Source organism: Monodon monoceros, unplaced genomic scaffold (assembly GCF_005190385.1).
Source record: "Monodon monoceros isolate NGI ecotype Baffin Bay Population unplaced genomic scaffold, NGI_Narwhal_1 Super_Scaffold_13, whole genome shotgun sequence".
In the NCBI taxonomy this organism is placed as follows: domain Eukaryota; kingdom Metazoa; phylum Chordata; class Mammalia; order Artiodactyla; family Monodontidae; genus Monodon; species Monodon monoceros.
Window position 1 is genome coordinate 67288111 of NW_021703769.1, and position 13846 is coordinate 67301956.

Sequence of the window (13846 nt, forward strand, 5' to 3'; positions counted from 1 at the left end):
GACAACATCCTGAGGGAGCTTAGGAGTGGGTCCTTCCCCAGTTGGACCTCCAGACGGGACCCCAGCCCTGGCTGACCCTTGACTGCAGTCTTGTGAGACCCAAGGACAGGACCCAGCTAAGCTGTGCCTGGACTCCTGACCCACAGAAACTATGAGATAATAAATGTGTTTGTGTTTGTGTGTTTTTTTTTTTTGGCTGCAACACATGGCTTGTGGAATCTTAGTTCCCCGACCAGGGATTGAACCCGGGTCCTGGCAGTGAGAGCATCGAGTCCTAACCACTGGGCCACCAGGGAATTTCCATGACCACTTTTTGCCTTTTGGTTGCATTGGAGCCAGTGGCTTCACTATGCCAGCAGATCTTTCTTTATCCTCAGCTCCATCACTACGATATTAGAAAAGTGGAAGCCATTGGTCTAGAAATATCTGTCAATGGGGTGCTGCCCAGTCTGACGCAAGACCTCTAGACTATGAGGCACAGAGCCCACTTGAGACCCTGGAGTAAAGAGATGGTAGAGTGGCATCTGTGAGAAGAGGGCGAAGGCTCCGGAATATGGTTACACACCACCAGGCTCATGGCGCAGGTGGCAGAATGGTGGCAACAGACCACAGGTAGAGAACCTAGAAAGAGGGTTTGTCTTAAGACTTTCAAGCAAGAGCACTTATGGGACTCACTGGGCTCAGGACAGCACTGGGAGCTGGAGCCCCAAGAGTGGGACAAGGGTCCCCAAGGGAACCAAGGTCATCAAGGAGGTGCAGGGATTCAGTCATTCCAATTGCATCTGAACGCTTGGGAATACACAGGTAATCCAGCACAATCACGGCAGCCAGGGGGATGCCCCGACCCCCTGCAGTCTCCGAAGCACTGGATCAAGATCAGGCTAGATGGGTGTTGCTTGCAAGGGGTGTGTGGTGAGAGGCACATGTCCCCGACCCTGGTGTAGCTGTGGGTTGGAGAGCAGGAACAGAAGGCCTGAGTACACAGGACTGAAGTTTCCAGGAGAAACTGTTCTCTGGAGAAGAGAAGGAAGCAATCTGAAGGGGCAGATACCAGCAGCATCTTCCTAGAGGCCAGCACCTTCCTGGATGGTCAGGGATGGCCACATGAGTTTGGATTACAGACTTCTCGGGAAATCCCTGGTGGTCCAGGGGTTAGGACTCCACTTTCACTGGGGGGGGGGGGGCCCGGGTTCTAACCCTGGTCGGGGAACTAAGATCCTGCAAGCTGCGAGGCAAAAATAAATACATAAGTAAATTTAAAGAATTAGATTACAGAGCTGTCTACCTCTCTCCCATGTGTAGTGCCAGGGCGAGGTGACAGCGACGTGACGCCTCCCCTGGCAGAGGTGATCACATCTCTGCAGCACCTTGGAGGTGCTTCCGCCATGGTGCAATTACAACTGAGCCGCCACGACCCACACTATGGCTCGCCCATCCAAGAAGATGGAGGGCAGCCACTGACACATGTACAGGGGCAAGGAGGTTTCCTTTTTCTTTAGATCGGAGCTGTTGAGGCAGGGAGATTGCTACAAACAATAGGAGAGTGAAAATGGAACACTGTTCTTAAAATAATGAGGGTAGGGTTTGCTGTATTTCAGAATCATTTTGTTCATCACGGCCCTTCCATGTCCCCAGGCACCAATGCCGTCTCCTCGGCAAGCACTGCGTCCCAGCTCCCTCCTGAGTATGAGATCAGGCATCCTGGAGGAAGCATCTCCAAGGTCTGCAGAGATGCCTGACTGTGGACAGCTGGGCTCCTTGAAGAAGGGGTCAACGCTTATGAGCAACATACATCGAGACCTTTGCTTTCTCTATAAGGTTTGTTCTAGAGCTAAGGGCAGTGGGGAGGGGGAGCAGAGAAAAAGAACAGGCATGGGGACTTCCCTGGTGGCACAGTGGTTAAGAATCCGCCTGCCAATGCAGGGGACATGGGTTCGAGCCCTGGTCCGGGAAGATCCCACATGCCACGGAGCAACTAAGCCCGTGCGCCACAACTACTGAGCCCACGCACCACAACTACTGAAGCCCGTGCACCTAGAGCCCATGCTCCGCAACGATAAAGCACCGCAATGAGAAGCCCATGCACCGCAACGAAGAGTAGCCCCCGCTCTCCGCAACTAGAGAAAGCCCACGTGCTGCAACGAAGACCCAACACAGCCAAAAATAAATAAATAAATAAATTTATATATATATATAAAAAGAACAGGGATGGTGTATGAGGAAGGAAAGAGTGAGCCTTCGGCAAACACAAATTTAAGATCCCGGGGTAAATGGGTCTACAGGTACATATTTTCAATGTAATTAAGAAGTGCAGGGAGTACTTTGGGGCACAGGAAACTCTGAGTTAAGAGGAAAAAGCGATTGCCCTTTTCAAGTTAAACTTAAGTCAATTCATAGGGGAAGGAGGTCCAGGGGCTTCTGAGCAAGGGCTGGGTCACGGATGCACCTGGCGAGCAGTTCTATCAGTGGAGCTGCCCAGGGCAGCCAACACGGCAGCATGTGTTCCAAAAGATGACGCCAAATCTGGGCCACGGGGAGGGGCTATCGTCACAACAGCCATCCAGCCCGTCGGCCTCGCTTTGCTCCAATTCCCCACCCACTCTTCCCAAGTATTTCAATCCTGGGAAGGAAGTGCCTTCCAGTCACTGGAAAAGGATATTCCCCTGCAACGTAATGGCTCTGACTCCTGCCCTAGGCCTGTGGGGCTGAGTACTGCGAGTTGGCCTCCAAGGGTCTAAGTGTCTCTAGACAAGACAAGTGTCTCCGGACAAGAAAGGGTGTCAGGACTGGTGAGAGCAAAGGAAGAGCCCAGCCCATGGAACATTCGCTAAGAGACAGCCAGTCCGGGCAGTCTCTGGGTCACCTGGTGGCTGGTCTCACTGCTGTGACCTTGCTCGCCACTCTTTCAAACTTCTACATTCACAGCTAGACCCCCAGACGTCCCATCCCCAGTTCTATGTAGTTAAGTGACAACATGCGCACACACAATCCACAGCTTTGCCTCTAAGAATGATGAAGTTTTCATATAAACCACAGAATATATTTAATTCAAATTAAACATGAAAACTAGAATAATGTTCGCTCCTTATCAAGTAGCAATTACATTGTTTTAAAAAAAAAAGAACAGTACATTTCCGTCTACATTCTGGCAATCCAACGAGGCCAAGGCAATCCAGTTTGCTGAGGTGACGGATCCAGCAGTCACCACCAATGCTTGTGGTTCTGAGGCAGTTGGGTAGACACAGACCATGCTTCATACAAAATGATTCTGCAGCACGTCCGAAGAAGAGGAACCTCCCTTGTGATATATAAGAACGAAAGCCCAAGTAGCAGGAAGCAGGTGACTTGTGTAATGGATGTACTTTATTAAATAGATAGTTAACGCATTGCTTTTTATTCATTCCAAATTGCTGATGGCGCTGCCTGCATTAATAGCGGTGACAAATGCTTCCTACACATGCCTCGGCAATGATACTCTTTCCACTGCAGGTATTTCTTTTTTCTTTCTTTCTTTAAAAAAAAAATTTTTTTTTTTTGGCATGATTTTTTCCCATGTAAAGAAAGCCAACTTCTTCAAGACACAGGTCATTCAGCTTTAAGTGTCAGCCTCGGCTCTCTCCTCAGGCTGTCAGAAGGCCATGTCCTGCATGGTGAGGCCTTCTTTTTCCCTCCACTGAAAGCTTCTCGCTGTTTGGTCTGCGAAGATTAACGTCTGCCTGCCCCTGCTCCACTAGCCAGGATGGAAGGGGTCAAGGGCAGGGGGTGGCTTTCCTCACAGGGCGGTACTTTCTGTATCATTGTCCATATCCAACAGAATGCGGCCGGGCAGGTCTTTGCTGGCTGAGTCTGAATGCGTTTCAGGAAAGATGCTGCGAAGCGGTTCTGAAACCCTAGAATTGGCGTCTGGACAAAAACACGAGGAGACATGGTATCAATGCGTGGTAACACCCAAGAGGCCACCCGAGGAGAGGAGAAGCTGGAAAGTTTGAGAGTCAGCCCATGCACGCACACTCCCTTACTAGAGGCACCATCAGCCCTGAGAAGTTGAGTCAAGCCTTTGATACCCCAGGGGCAGCCAGTCCCGTGGCACGGCCCCACCTCCTGGCTCTAGTGGTCCTTTCTGTGAGTGCACGGCAGTCCTCAGAGATGCAACCCTGGAAGGATTTGCTTTCTGTGATTGAGGAGAGGAAACCTTACTCCTACCAATGTCTCTAACACATTAACTGAAATCTCCTGACAACATCTGGGCTGCAGGAATAGCTGAGCTTCACTGGGAAAAGTTCCCTCCTCCGAGGTTGGTGAGTGTCCTCCTGTTATTAATGCTATGCCCTCAACCTCGGCACTAGTGACATTTGGGGCCGGATCACTCTGGGCTGTGGGGCTGTCTTGTGCACTGTAGGATGTTTAGCAGCATCCCTTCCCTCAACCCACTAGATGCCGATGGCACACAGCTCTCTTTCCCACAGTGTGACAACAAAAGATGTCTCCAGACACTGCCAAATGTCCCTGGGGTGGGAGGGGGGAACAATCACTGAAGTGTAGCACCAAATCTCCTACAAATATTAATTTTCTCATCTATTTCTACTCTCGGGCTGGCCAAAAAGTTCGTTCGGGTTCTTCTGTAACATGGAAAAACCCAAACGAACTTTTTGGCCAACCCAATACTTATATAACTCCAATTCCTTTTTCACGTCTTATTATGTTGGCTGGAACTCCTTCGGCAAGACAGTAAATACACGGTCCTCAAGCCATCATCCCTCGCTCCCATGCTCACAAGACACCTTAACCAATCACAGCCCTCTTCCTAGTGAGACGGTGAGCCTCAGATTCCCTCATTCATAAACAAATACTTACTGAGCACCTCCCACATTCTACCGGTGAGGACACAACAGTGAACAAGCCAGACACAGATTTAATGAAGCCTACAGCCAAGTGGGGGAGACAGGCCCTTCTGTCTTGAAGAATTTGTTTCTCTGGTAGATGTGAGTTCTAGCAAATGATGAGCCTTGTTAGGGATTTTAGGGCTGGTGGAAGAGAGAAGGGAGACGTTCAGATTTGTGGTAGTTTCACTGTGCCAGGTTAGAGCTAGTCATGTAGGGAGCACGGAGGGAGGCAGAGTGGGAGGTGGGTGTGCTGGGGTCTCCCTGTTATGCTTAAGAGCTGCTTCTCTGTACTTGCTGTGCTGTAGGTACACCGTGTCTGCCCTTGCTGGGAGCTGCTTTCGGCAGTACTTCTGTTTTACCTTCTCCTCACCCACACAGACAGAGCTGGCAAATGCAGGTGCACCCTGGGAGGCTCACTGCTTTGAGACTGGTTCCTGATCCGACCCGTGCCCACAGCTCTGAGCTGCGAGATCCACTTACTTCCTGGGGCGTCCCTTTACTCTCAGTGACTCCTGGGTTGGAAGGCCCATCTGTCGAGGCTTCCTACACACCACAACCCAGAGAAACGTCTAGGTTTATGAAGGTGCCAAGGTGTCAAAGAGTTCAGGTGCTGGATGGCATTTCAGACAATTCGGGTCTTATATTTGTAAAACCAACAAGCAGGGGAGCCTCTGGGAGGCTCAGCTCTCCAACACAGCCGGCACTGGAAGGAGGAGCAGAGCCAGACGGGCTGGGCTCTGGAGCCTGGTTCTTAATCTGCAGAGGGCGTCTCCCCAGCCCCCCCAGGAGGACGTACGCCCTTGGGTGAGCGGCCTGGGAGAGAAGACAGCGTCTAAGCAGATGATGGCTTGAGGCTTAAACGCTCTGCTTCACCTCGGCACAGAGGAGATAAAGGTTATTTTAGAAAGTGCCTGCAGGAGCCCTTCAGTATTTTCTTAAACACCTCTAAAACTTTCTGGCTATAGATTTACACAAGGCATCATTTTCCATTATATGCATTCCAAGAAGGGCTGGTCTTTGAGCATCTGGCTTGGAGCTAAGTTCATATGAAAGATATTAGATTAAAAGAGGAAAAAAAAAAAACCAAAAATAAAAACAAGAAAGCAGAGGAAGAGGCCCAGGTCACAGCCTCCGCTCACAGGCAGAATGCCACGTGGTTCACCACTGCTCTGCGGCTCTGACTGATGTAGCCTGGTTCCCTCCTTTTTTGAGTATCTTTATCTAGGAGTGGACCCTGCGAGGGTGGGAACTGGCATTCTACAATTTAGAGTATGGTCCTAGAAAGTCTGTCACTTCAGCAATTTTGAATATGTGCTTTTAGGTTGTAAACCTCCCCTCCGGAAAGGCCAAGGTATTCTGATAGCCACTTGGACAGGTAACAGATCCAAATACCTCATTGAAATCAAACATTTCAGGCCCGGCTGCAGGGTGAATCAGCCCCCTCCCGATCATTAAATCCTTCTCTAAACTACAGTCTGAGGGAATGACTTCCTTGCAGTCCTCATCAGGTTTATAGGGCTGTGAGAGGCTGACTCATCTCTGGGAGACTGAGTCAACTTTTTATTATTTCAGTCAAAGAAGAGATTCTGTTCCAGTCTCACTGGATGTTTATCTTGACATGATTCTGACATCTACTTATTAAAAATAAAGTGCAAGTAGAAGCAGAAGCCACTTAAATGTCCAACTACGAGCAATAATACATCTGCTTAATGAAATATTATGCAGTCACTGAAAAACTACATTGTAACGTGGGAAAGAGCATGCGATGTAAAGTAAGATAAAACCGCAAAATCAAAATCTGTACATGCCACATAATTATGATTGTGCATCCCCTTGCCTTTTAGAAAAAAAAAACTAGAAGGAAAAAATAAAATATGAATGGTGGACTTTTTCAATTATGGAAGGGTGATTTCTTATTGTTTCTAATTCCCCAGTTTGTTTTAGTATCATACTTATTTTTAAAAATGCATTACTGGGCTTCCCTGGTGGCGCAGTGGTTGGGAGTCCGCCTGCCGATGCAGGGGACACGGGTTCGTGCCCCGGTCCGGGAAGATCCCACATGCCGCGGAGCGGCTGGGCCCGTGAGCCATGGCCGCTGAGCCTGCGCGTCCGGAGCCTGTGCTCCGCAACGGGAGAGGCCACAACAGTGAGAGGCCCGCGTACCGCAAAAAAAAAAAAAAAAAAAAGCATTACTTTCATGATATAAAAGGAGTTTAATTTTAAAAAGCAAAGGCTATGAGAACCAACAAAGTCCCAAGTGTCTGATGACCACTATTGTGACTCGTTCTACCACCATACAGTGGACAAATGACTCACTAAATTAATCTCAGCCTCACTAAATTAAGAACATTTTCTACTCCAGAGCACTGTCTTTTTAACCCACCACCAAGTGGCACATCAGGATCAAAATATGGATGCCTGGGCTCCAGACCTCCTGCGTCTGTGTCCCGGCATGAGTTTTTAAAATGGTGACATACGAATCTAATACCTAACTCTGTATTATCTTTTTTTTTTTCTCCATAAAAATGATAATAAATAGCTACCATTTACTTAGACCCCCTGCATATTAAGAACCGCATGATGCTTTTCTTATTTTATCTACTGTAATCCCTTTGAAGGTTATTCTCACAAATGTCACCATTTTCCAGATCAGCCAGGTTGTGCCGTGCCATCGTTACACAGAGTGAGCTGAAATTTTAATTCAGGCTTGTCTGATTCTAGTGCGTGCTCTTTCCACTACCCCTCAAGCCTGCCCAGTACCGAAAAGACTGGAAGTTAAAGAGGTAACAAGGCCAGCCTGGTGATGACGTGTTGCATGTCTGTGAACACGCTTAGTATTCAGAGTACTTGGCAGCAAGCATGAACAAAGCCAGCTTCCTTTAGCACATGCACTATTAGGAGGGGTGCAAGCAGGCAGGGTTAGAGTGACCGGTTAATATCAGGCATTAGTGCACAAATATGATCATCAAGTAGCAAAAATGCTTTGGCCAATCAGGTGCCTTTTCCTTACCATTAAATATTCCAATTTCAGTTCCTACTGAATTTGGCAGGTCATACATCTAAATTATTTAATAAAATGTTAAATTAGAACACTCTTGGCTAAAATCTATTACTTTAAAAACAGCAAGATGTGAACTCTTTTCCTTGCAAAGCTAAACTCCTACTGCTTTCTTTTTCTTTCTTTCTTTCTTTCTTTTTCCTACTGCTTTCTAGAGTAACAAATTAGGAAGAGATTCAAAATGACAGCAGAATCCCTCCTTTCTCTGGTGCTGGTGTTGAGCTGCCACAAATTGGCTGTCCAACCTGTTTAGCAGCAGTAATCACCCCCAAGAGTTTCTCTTAATCCCCAGGCCTTAATTCAATTTTTAAGATTAAATGCTCTGAATGAATAACCTGTTCTCAGGAATTTGTCTGTCTAGAGTTTTCCAAGTGAAAACATGATGTCACAATAAAGGACTACCTGTCTAGGGAAGTTACATTTTTTTCTTCTTGAAATACCCAATGGCTATATCCAAGATTGCTTAAGAGCAGCATGAACAACACAAGCATATTCATAAATTCCAAACGCTGGCCTTTTGTGTGCTCCTAATGGCAATCCAGGGGATTTTAAGAAATTAAAAATTAATTCTGTAATACAAAGATAATGGTGGTGACCTGTAATTTCTTGAGTTAGGAGAATTCGAAGTGCAGATTGGTTTTAAAATATTTAGCTAATATCCTAAGGAAAAGTATTTATAATATCAAATTTCACTTATCTGACAACTGTCAAAGTACACAGCACTGCAGTGTTATAGCAGATCAATAAAATAAGCTTCTGAAATAAGTACACCCCAGGTAAACATGGTATTAAAGAGCAGACATAATTCTGGTCTGTAGTCTTTCATCTAAATAAAAGGGAAGATCTGGGAATAAAATTCTGATGTGTCACAAGTATTGAAGTATTAAAAGGCTCAGCCTTAATTAGGGTTTAGTCACTTCACTCTGTGATTTTCACACCCGACTGGGCAACCACAGACTTTTGGGTTCATCACCTAGGAGTCAGGAAGGCGGAACACGCCTCCGTGCCCTCCTCTGTGTTGTAAAGATCGCATTCTTGTTTTCCCCTTCTGGTATCTATAGAAAGTCTTCCTCAGACCAAAGATGTGGAAACGCCGGCTAAGTAGAGTCCACTGAAGGCTCAAGGCTCAGATCAGCTAATTAGAGCAGTAACGAGAGCCTTATTCCGTCTAAGTGTGGACCTAAAGGCAAGATTCAGATGAGCCTCACAGTACCTCTCAAAAAGCTCATATGGTTTAAGAAAGCAAAATGTAAGCATGCCAGAATGCAAAGAAATTTAGTGTGGGATCTTTGGAGGAAGATTTTCTTTGGGGGGGGGGCGGGTCCTGAGAAATTCAAACACCAAATTAAGAAGCTCCATGCAGTTAACTTGCACTTAAGAGATAAAATTAAAACTTAAAGCTCAAGACACAAGGGACGCAATTTTCCGTGCTAACTGCACCCGAGGCCTCTTTGGATGGATGCTGATGAGCCAATCAATGAGAGGGAAATCACGCTGAAAAGAGCAGAATGCTTGTGAAAGGCTTACCAAAAAGAAAGGAGACATTTCTTAGTATCTTATCTGAGCGGCTTGAAATCGGGCTTGCAATCTACTGACATCTACCTCTTGAATTCGAAGCATTTGCAGCTCAAAGTGCTTCTGATAAAAACAAAAGTGATGTCTAGAGAATGGATGGCAGGGGGTCAGAGGGCTGCTCCTGAGCACAAAGTCAAAAGCATGTATGCGAAACACCGCTAAGCAGGAGCATTTGGAGCTGCAGGAAGCTGCTTGGGGGGGTTACAGACCTTAGTCCTGGAAACCTTCCCCACCTGTGAGGGCGCTAGGAAGGGCATCTATTGGGAAACAAACAAACCAATGTAGCTTTGTTTTTTTAAACATAAAAGCTGAACTGTCATCAGAAAAAAAGTTAACAATTTATAACACACACAAATCATGCATTATATTCCTGAAAAAAAAAAGTTATCCAAAGAAAGACTAGTCGGTTAACCCTCATCACTTAGGGTACCAGTGTGGGGTGTATCCTTTGCTCATTTTCAGCAGAGATGTCATTCAGGACGCTTGGAGGGCCCAGAGGTATATTTCGGCTACTTCTCTAAAAATGGCTCCACTTAGGAAAATTTAAAACTAGGCTGTTCTAAGATATGATTCAAAGTTCCTAATTACCATTTTAAGAAAACACACTAAAAAAAAATCTATCCATCCCATCCTTAAATCAAATAGTAAATTAGAGCACTTGGGACAGAAATTTTTAAAAGAATCATAATTAAAGAAAATGGTCATGTTCTAGACTGTCTATAAAAAAAAAAATACCCCATTAGGTAGGTAAAATCTGTACAATCACCAATACCCAAAACAGATTTCCATGGAATTATGAGGAAATATTGATTCTTCTGTCCTTTGCCACTAGAGGCTGGCACTCTCATATGATCGTGTCCCAAATCTCCCTTCCCAGAGCATCCAATTTGGCACAAATCACGTTTTTTAAGATTATACCTGAAATGCTTCACTTTCTATGAATATTTTTACTCATTTTAATGAGGGATTCACTAAGAAATGGATGTCATGCTCAAGTTGTACAATACCTTCCACCTGGATTACTAGGTCATTATACCTAGAAAAATGTAAATGTAGATGGCTCTTAAACACATAGTGAACCTATACATCAGGGGTTGGCAAACTTCAAGGGCGAGGTAGTAACTTTGAAGGCTCTGGAAGTATATGACCTCTGAAAGGACTACACAACTCTGCTGTTTTAGCACGAAAGCCAGAAAGAATATGTCAACAACTGGGCGTAGTTGTGTTTCAATAAAACTTTATTTATAAAAACAAGCTGAGGGCCAGATCTGGCCTGCGTGGTAGTTTGCCAACCCCTGATATAAACGAAAGCCTAAATGAGGGGGAGCAGTAAAAAGCCAGGTAGAGTGGACAGGGGGAAATGTCTGAACCCACTTCCCACTTACCCGTGACTATTTTGGAGGAGGTGGGAGCTGCGATGCTGAGGCTGCCATCCCCGGCGGGGTGGGCGCCAGGAGGATGAGGGGGTGGGGGCACGCTGGGCCGGTTCCTCGGCTTTGGTACTGGTCTCGGTCTCGGCAAGGTTCCAGCGTGTGGCTGCGCGGTCTCGGGGTTACTCACCACCTGGCCGGGGTTCTGTTTTCCTAGGGGCGGAGTGCTGGGGGGCGTCGGCGTCTGGGGAGGGGTGTGGGAGGACGGCTCGAGTCCGGGCTCACCGGGCAGGGCCCCGGGGGCCGGCGGGCCCTGGCTGCCTGACTTGGTGAGCGCTGGCGGCGGTGTGGCCTGCGTGGGGGGCTGCGGCGGCGGGTGGCTGGGGGCTTGGATCGGAGGCAGGCTGCTGGAGTATCTCCGGGGTGCGGAGAGCTGCGAGGTGGCGCAGGGCTGGCCTGGGGCCTGGCCGGGCGGCTGAGTTGGGGGAGAAGGGCTTCGGGTGGACGGCTTTGGTGACAGGCTGGGTGGATGCTGAGATGCTCCTGGAGAACTCTGGCCCCCGGGATGGCCAGGAGGCGGGTTTCCAGGTTTCGGGGGTGCTGGAGCAGGTTTTTTAACAGCTGCACGAAGGAAAAACACCTCTCAGGAAGAGCAGCACGGTGATGGCCAACGCCCCCCAGGCCAGGGCACCGAGGCTGGTGTAAGCCAGCTGAGATCAGCACCCACGCCCACTCCCAATACCACACCAGCTGATGGCACCTCACCACCATGGTCCTCCTCCCCCAAACCCACAGTCTTAGTCTAACCATGAAAAAAAGCCTCTGACAAACGCAAATTGAGAGACTGTCTTTAAAATGCGAGTACTCCCTAGAACTGTCAAGGCCGTGAGAAAACAAGGGAAGATGGAGAAACCGTCACAGGCCAGAGGAGAGTAAGGAGACGTGATGAGTAAATGCCCTGTGCTCTTCTGGGTGGGAGCCAGCAGGGGTTGGAAGACGGCTGTTAGAGGAAAAACCGGTGACATTTGAACAAAATGAGTTTGGTTAGTACTAATGTACCAACGTTGGTTTCTCAGCCGTGATAAATGTACTGTGGTGATGTAAGAGGTTAACAGAGGAAAGTGGGTCAGGGGTATACGAGAACTCCAGACTATCTTTGCAACTTTCCCGTAAATCTAAAATTATTCCAAAATCAAAAGGTTATTTTTTAAAAGTACATTATACACATATAGGTCTTTACAGACCTGTCATTTTAAAAGTTGAATAATTAGAAAACTCAGTTAATGGAGGCCACCCCGCCTACATGGAGTCTCCGCTCAAAGCCTACTTGACAGCGACCTTCTCTCATGAGAAGAGACACAGAGAAGCAAGAGCAGCTAAGCGGTGGTGGGGTGGGGGACCCCTAAGCACGACTGGTCTGCCGGTACAGACCATGGGCCCCTTGCTCTAAGCCATCTTCTCCTAGAGGACTTGATTTTTCTTTAATAACAGAAATTCTATGAATTCCAGAATCACTTGTGCTAATAGATATATTCTAGATAAAAGTACAGATCCGGACGATCGCCTTAGATTCAGCTCTAAGGAGAGCTGAATCACATCAGTCTCCTCCCTACACCAGCTGAGATCAGCACCACTGGCGGATGGGAATTTGGTACTGAGGATGGTAAGGTAGGTAGAAAAAACAAGTCTGGAGACTGGTTTTGGGCTGAGAGGTTGGGTGGAAAGGAGAGACTTTAGCATATTTCAAGTTCTGCTGAGATCTTACTAATCGCCTAAGGAAGGGAGAGGGAAACGAAGGGAAGAAATGAACATGTATCACTCACCTAACACGTGACCAGCACCAAGTTGGGCCCTTTACATAGATTGTCTCATTTAAGTCTCACAAGCACACCGCAAAACAGGCATTGTTATATCCATTTCACGGTGCAGAAAACCAAGGCTCAGAGAGGTCAAGTGTTTGTAAAAGGTCACACAGCCAGTACGGAGCAGAACAGAGGCTCACACCATGTCCTGTGGACTCCTTGGACTCTTTTTTCCCTCTTCCTTCTTAGTGCACTGCCTGGCTTCCTGCTCATAGGGGCCAGGATTCAGGAATGAAAGGAGTATAAAGTCTACTCTATTGGCCTAGAACTTCTGATCCCAGAACTGGGAAGACCTTTTCCCACAGAAACAACCAACCAGCTGACAAAGGAATCTGGAATATTAGCCACACTCTGGATATCATAAGCAACTTGAAAAGTTTCTAGCTCTCTGTTCTAAGCAATATTAATTATAAATTCATATTGGATAAAAGATCATTCTTGACATTTAAGGGAGCAGAGGGAATTAGAAGAGGAAGCATGAGAGTAGCGTGATAAGGCTCAAGTCCCACATTGGCCACGTCCATCGTGGAGGCCAGGCTGGGAGCAAGGCAGGCCTTGTCTAAGGCCACCATGAAGGTGCTGGGAGGCTGAGCCAGGGTGGGGGATGGCACACAAAGGATCAAACTGAGATCTATGATTGCAGGAAAAAGGAAGCAGGAAAGACTCCGAATGGGGCTACGAAGGAACCTCAACCTGAAAGCAGGGGCTCTACCTGGAATCCAGGTAGAAAAGACCTAATTTCCCTTGAGCACCAGTTGGGATACAGATGAAGGTGGTGGTGGCTCAGAGGAAAGCCTTCTTAAGATTTTTCAACAGCAAAACTGTTATTTATTCTATTTCCCCAGTCCTGGTTACAGAGGAGATATTAAAGTGATACGGACTCAGAAATATATCCTTTGCCCATTTTTCAATTGGGTTATCTGTTTTTTTGCTATTGAATTGTATGAGTTTCTTATATATGTTGGATATTAACCCCCTAACTTGACTGTGGTAATTATTTCACAATGTATACATATATTAAGTCATCACATTGTACTGTACATCTTAAAAGAAAATGCAACATGGGATTCTGGATTGATACTGGGACAGAAAGAAAAC

General features: G+C 47.0%; 1 protein-coding gene across 7 annotated transcripts in view; it reads right to left on the bottom strand.

Moving 5' to 3' along the window:
- Positions 1–3024: 3024 nt before the first annotated feature.
- Positions 3025–13846, bottom strand: part of ARHGAP17 (Rho GTPase activating protein 17) — an 89137-nt gene continuing 78315 nt past the window's right edge. For 3 of the 7 annotated variants that reach the window (XM_029220431.1, XM_029220430.1, XM_029220436.1), the window contains 2 exons: positions 10902–11507; positions 3025–3903 (listed from right to left, as the gene is read on the bottom strand). In XM_029220431.1, the coding sequence (XP_029076264.1) occupies positions 3773–3903; positions 10902–11507 (737 nt within the window). In that variant the 3' untranslated portion in view covers positions 3025–3772. Of the gene's footprint in view, positions 5025–7893; positions 7943–9725; positions 9774–10901; positions 11508–13846 lie in introns of all 7 variants that reach the window. The other 4 variants (XR_003793121.1, XM_029220435.1, XM_029220432.1 and 1 more) reach the window with 4 other exon arrangements.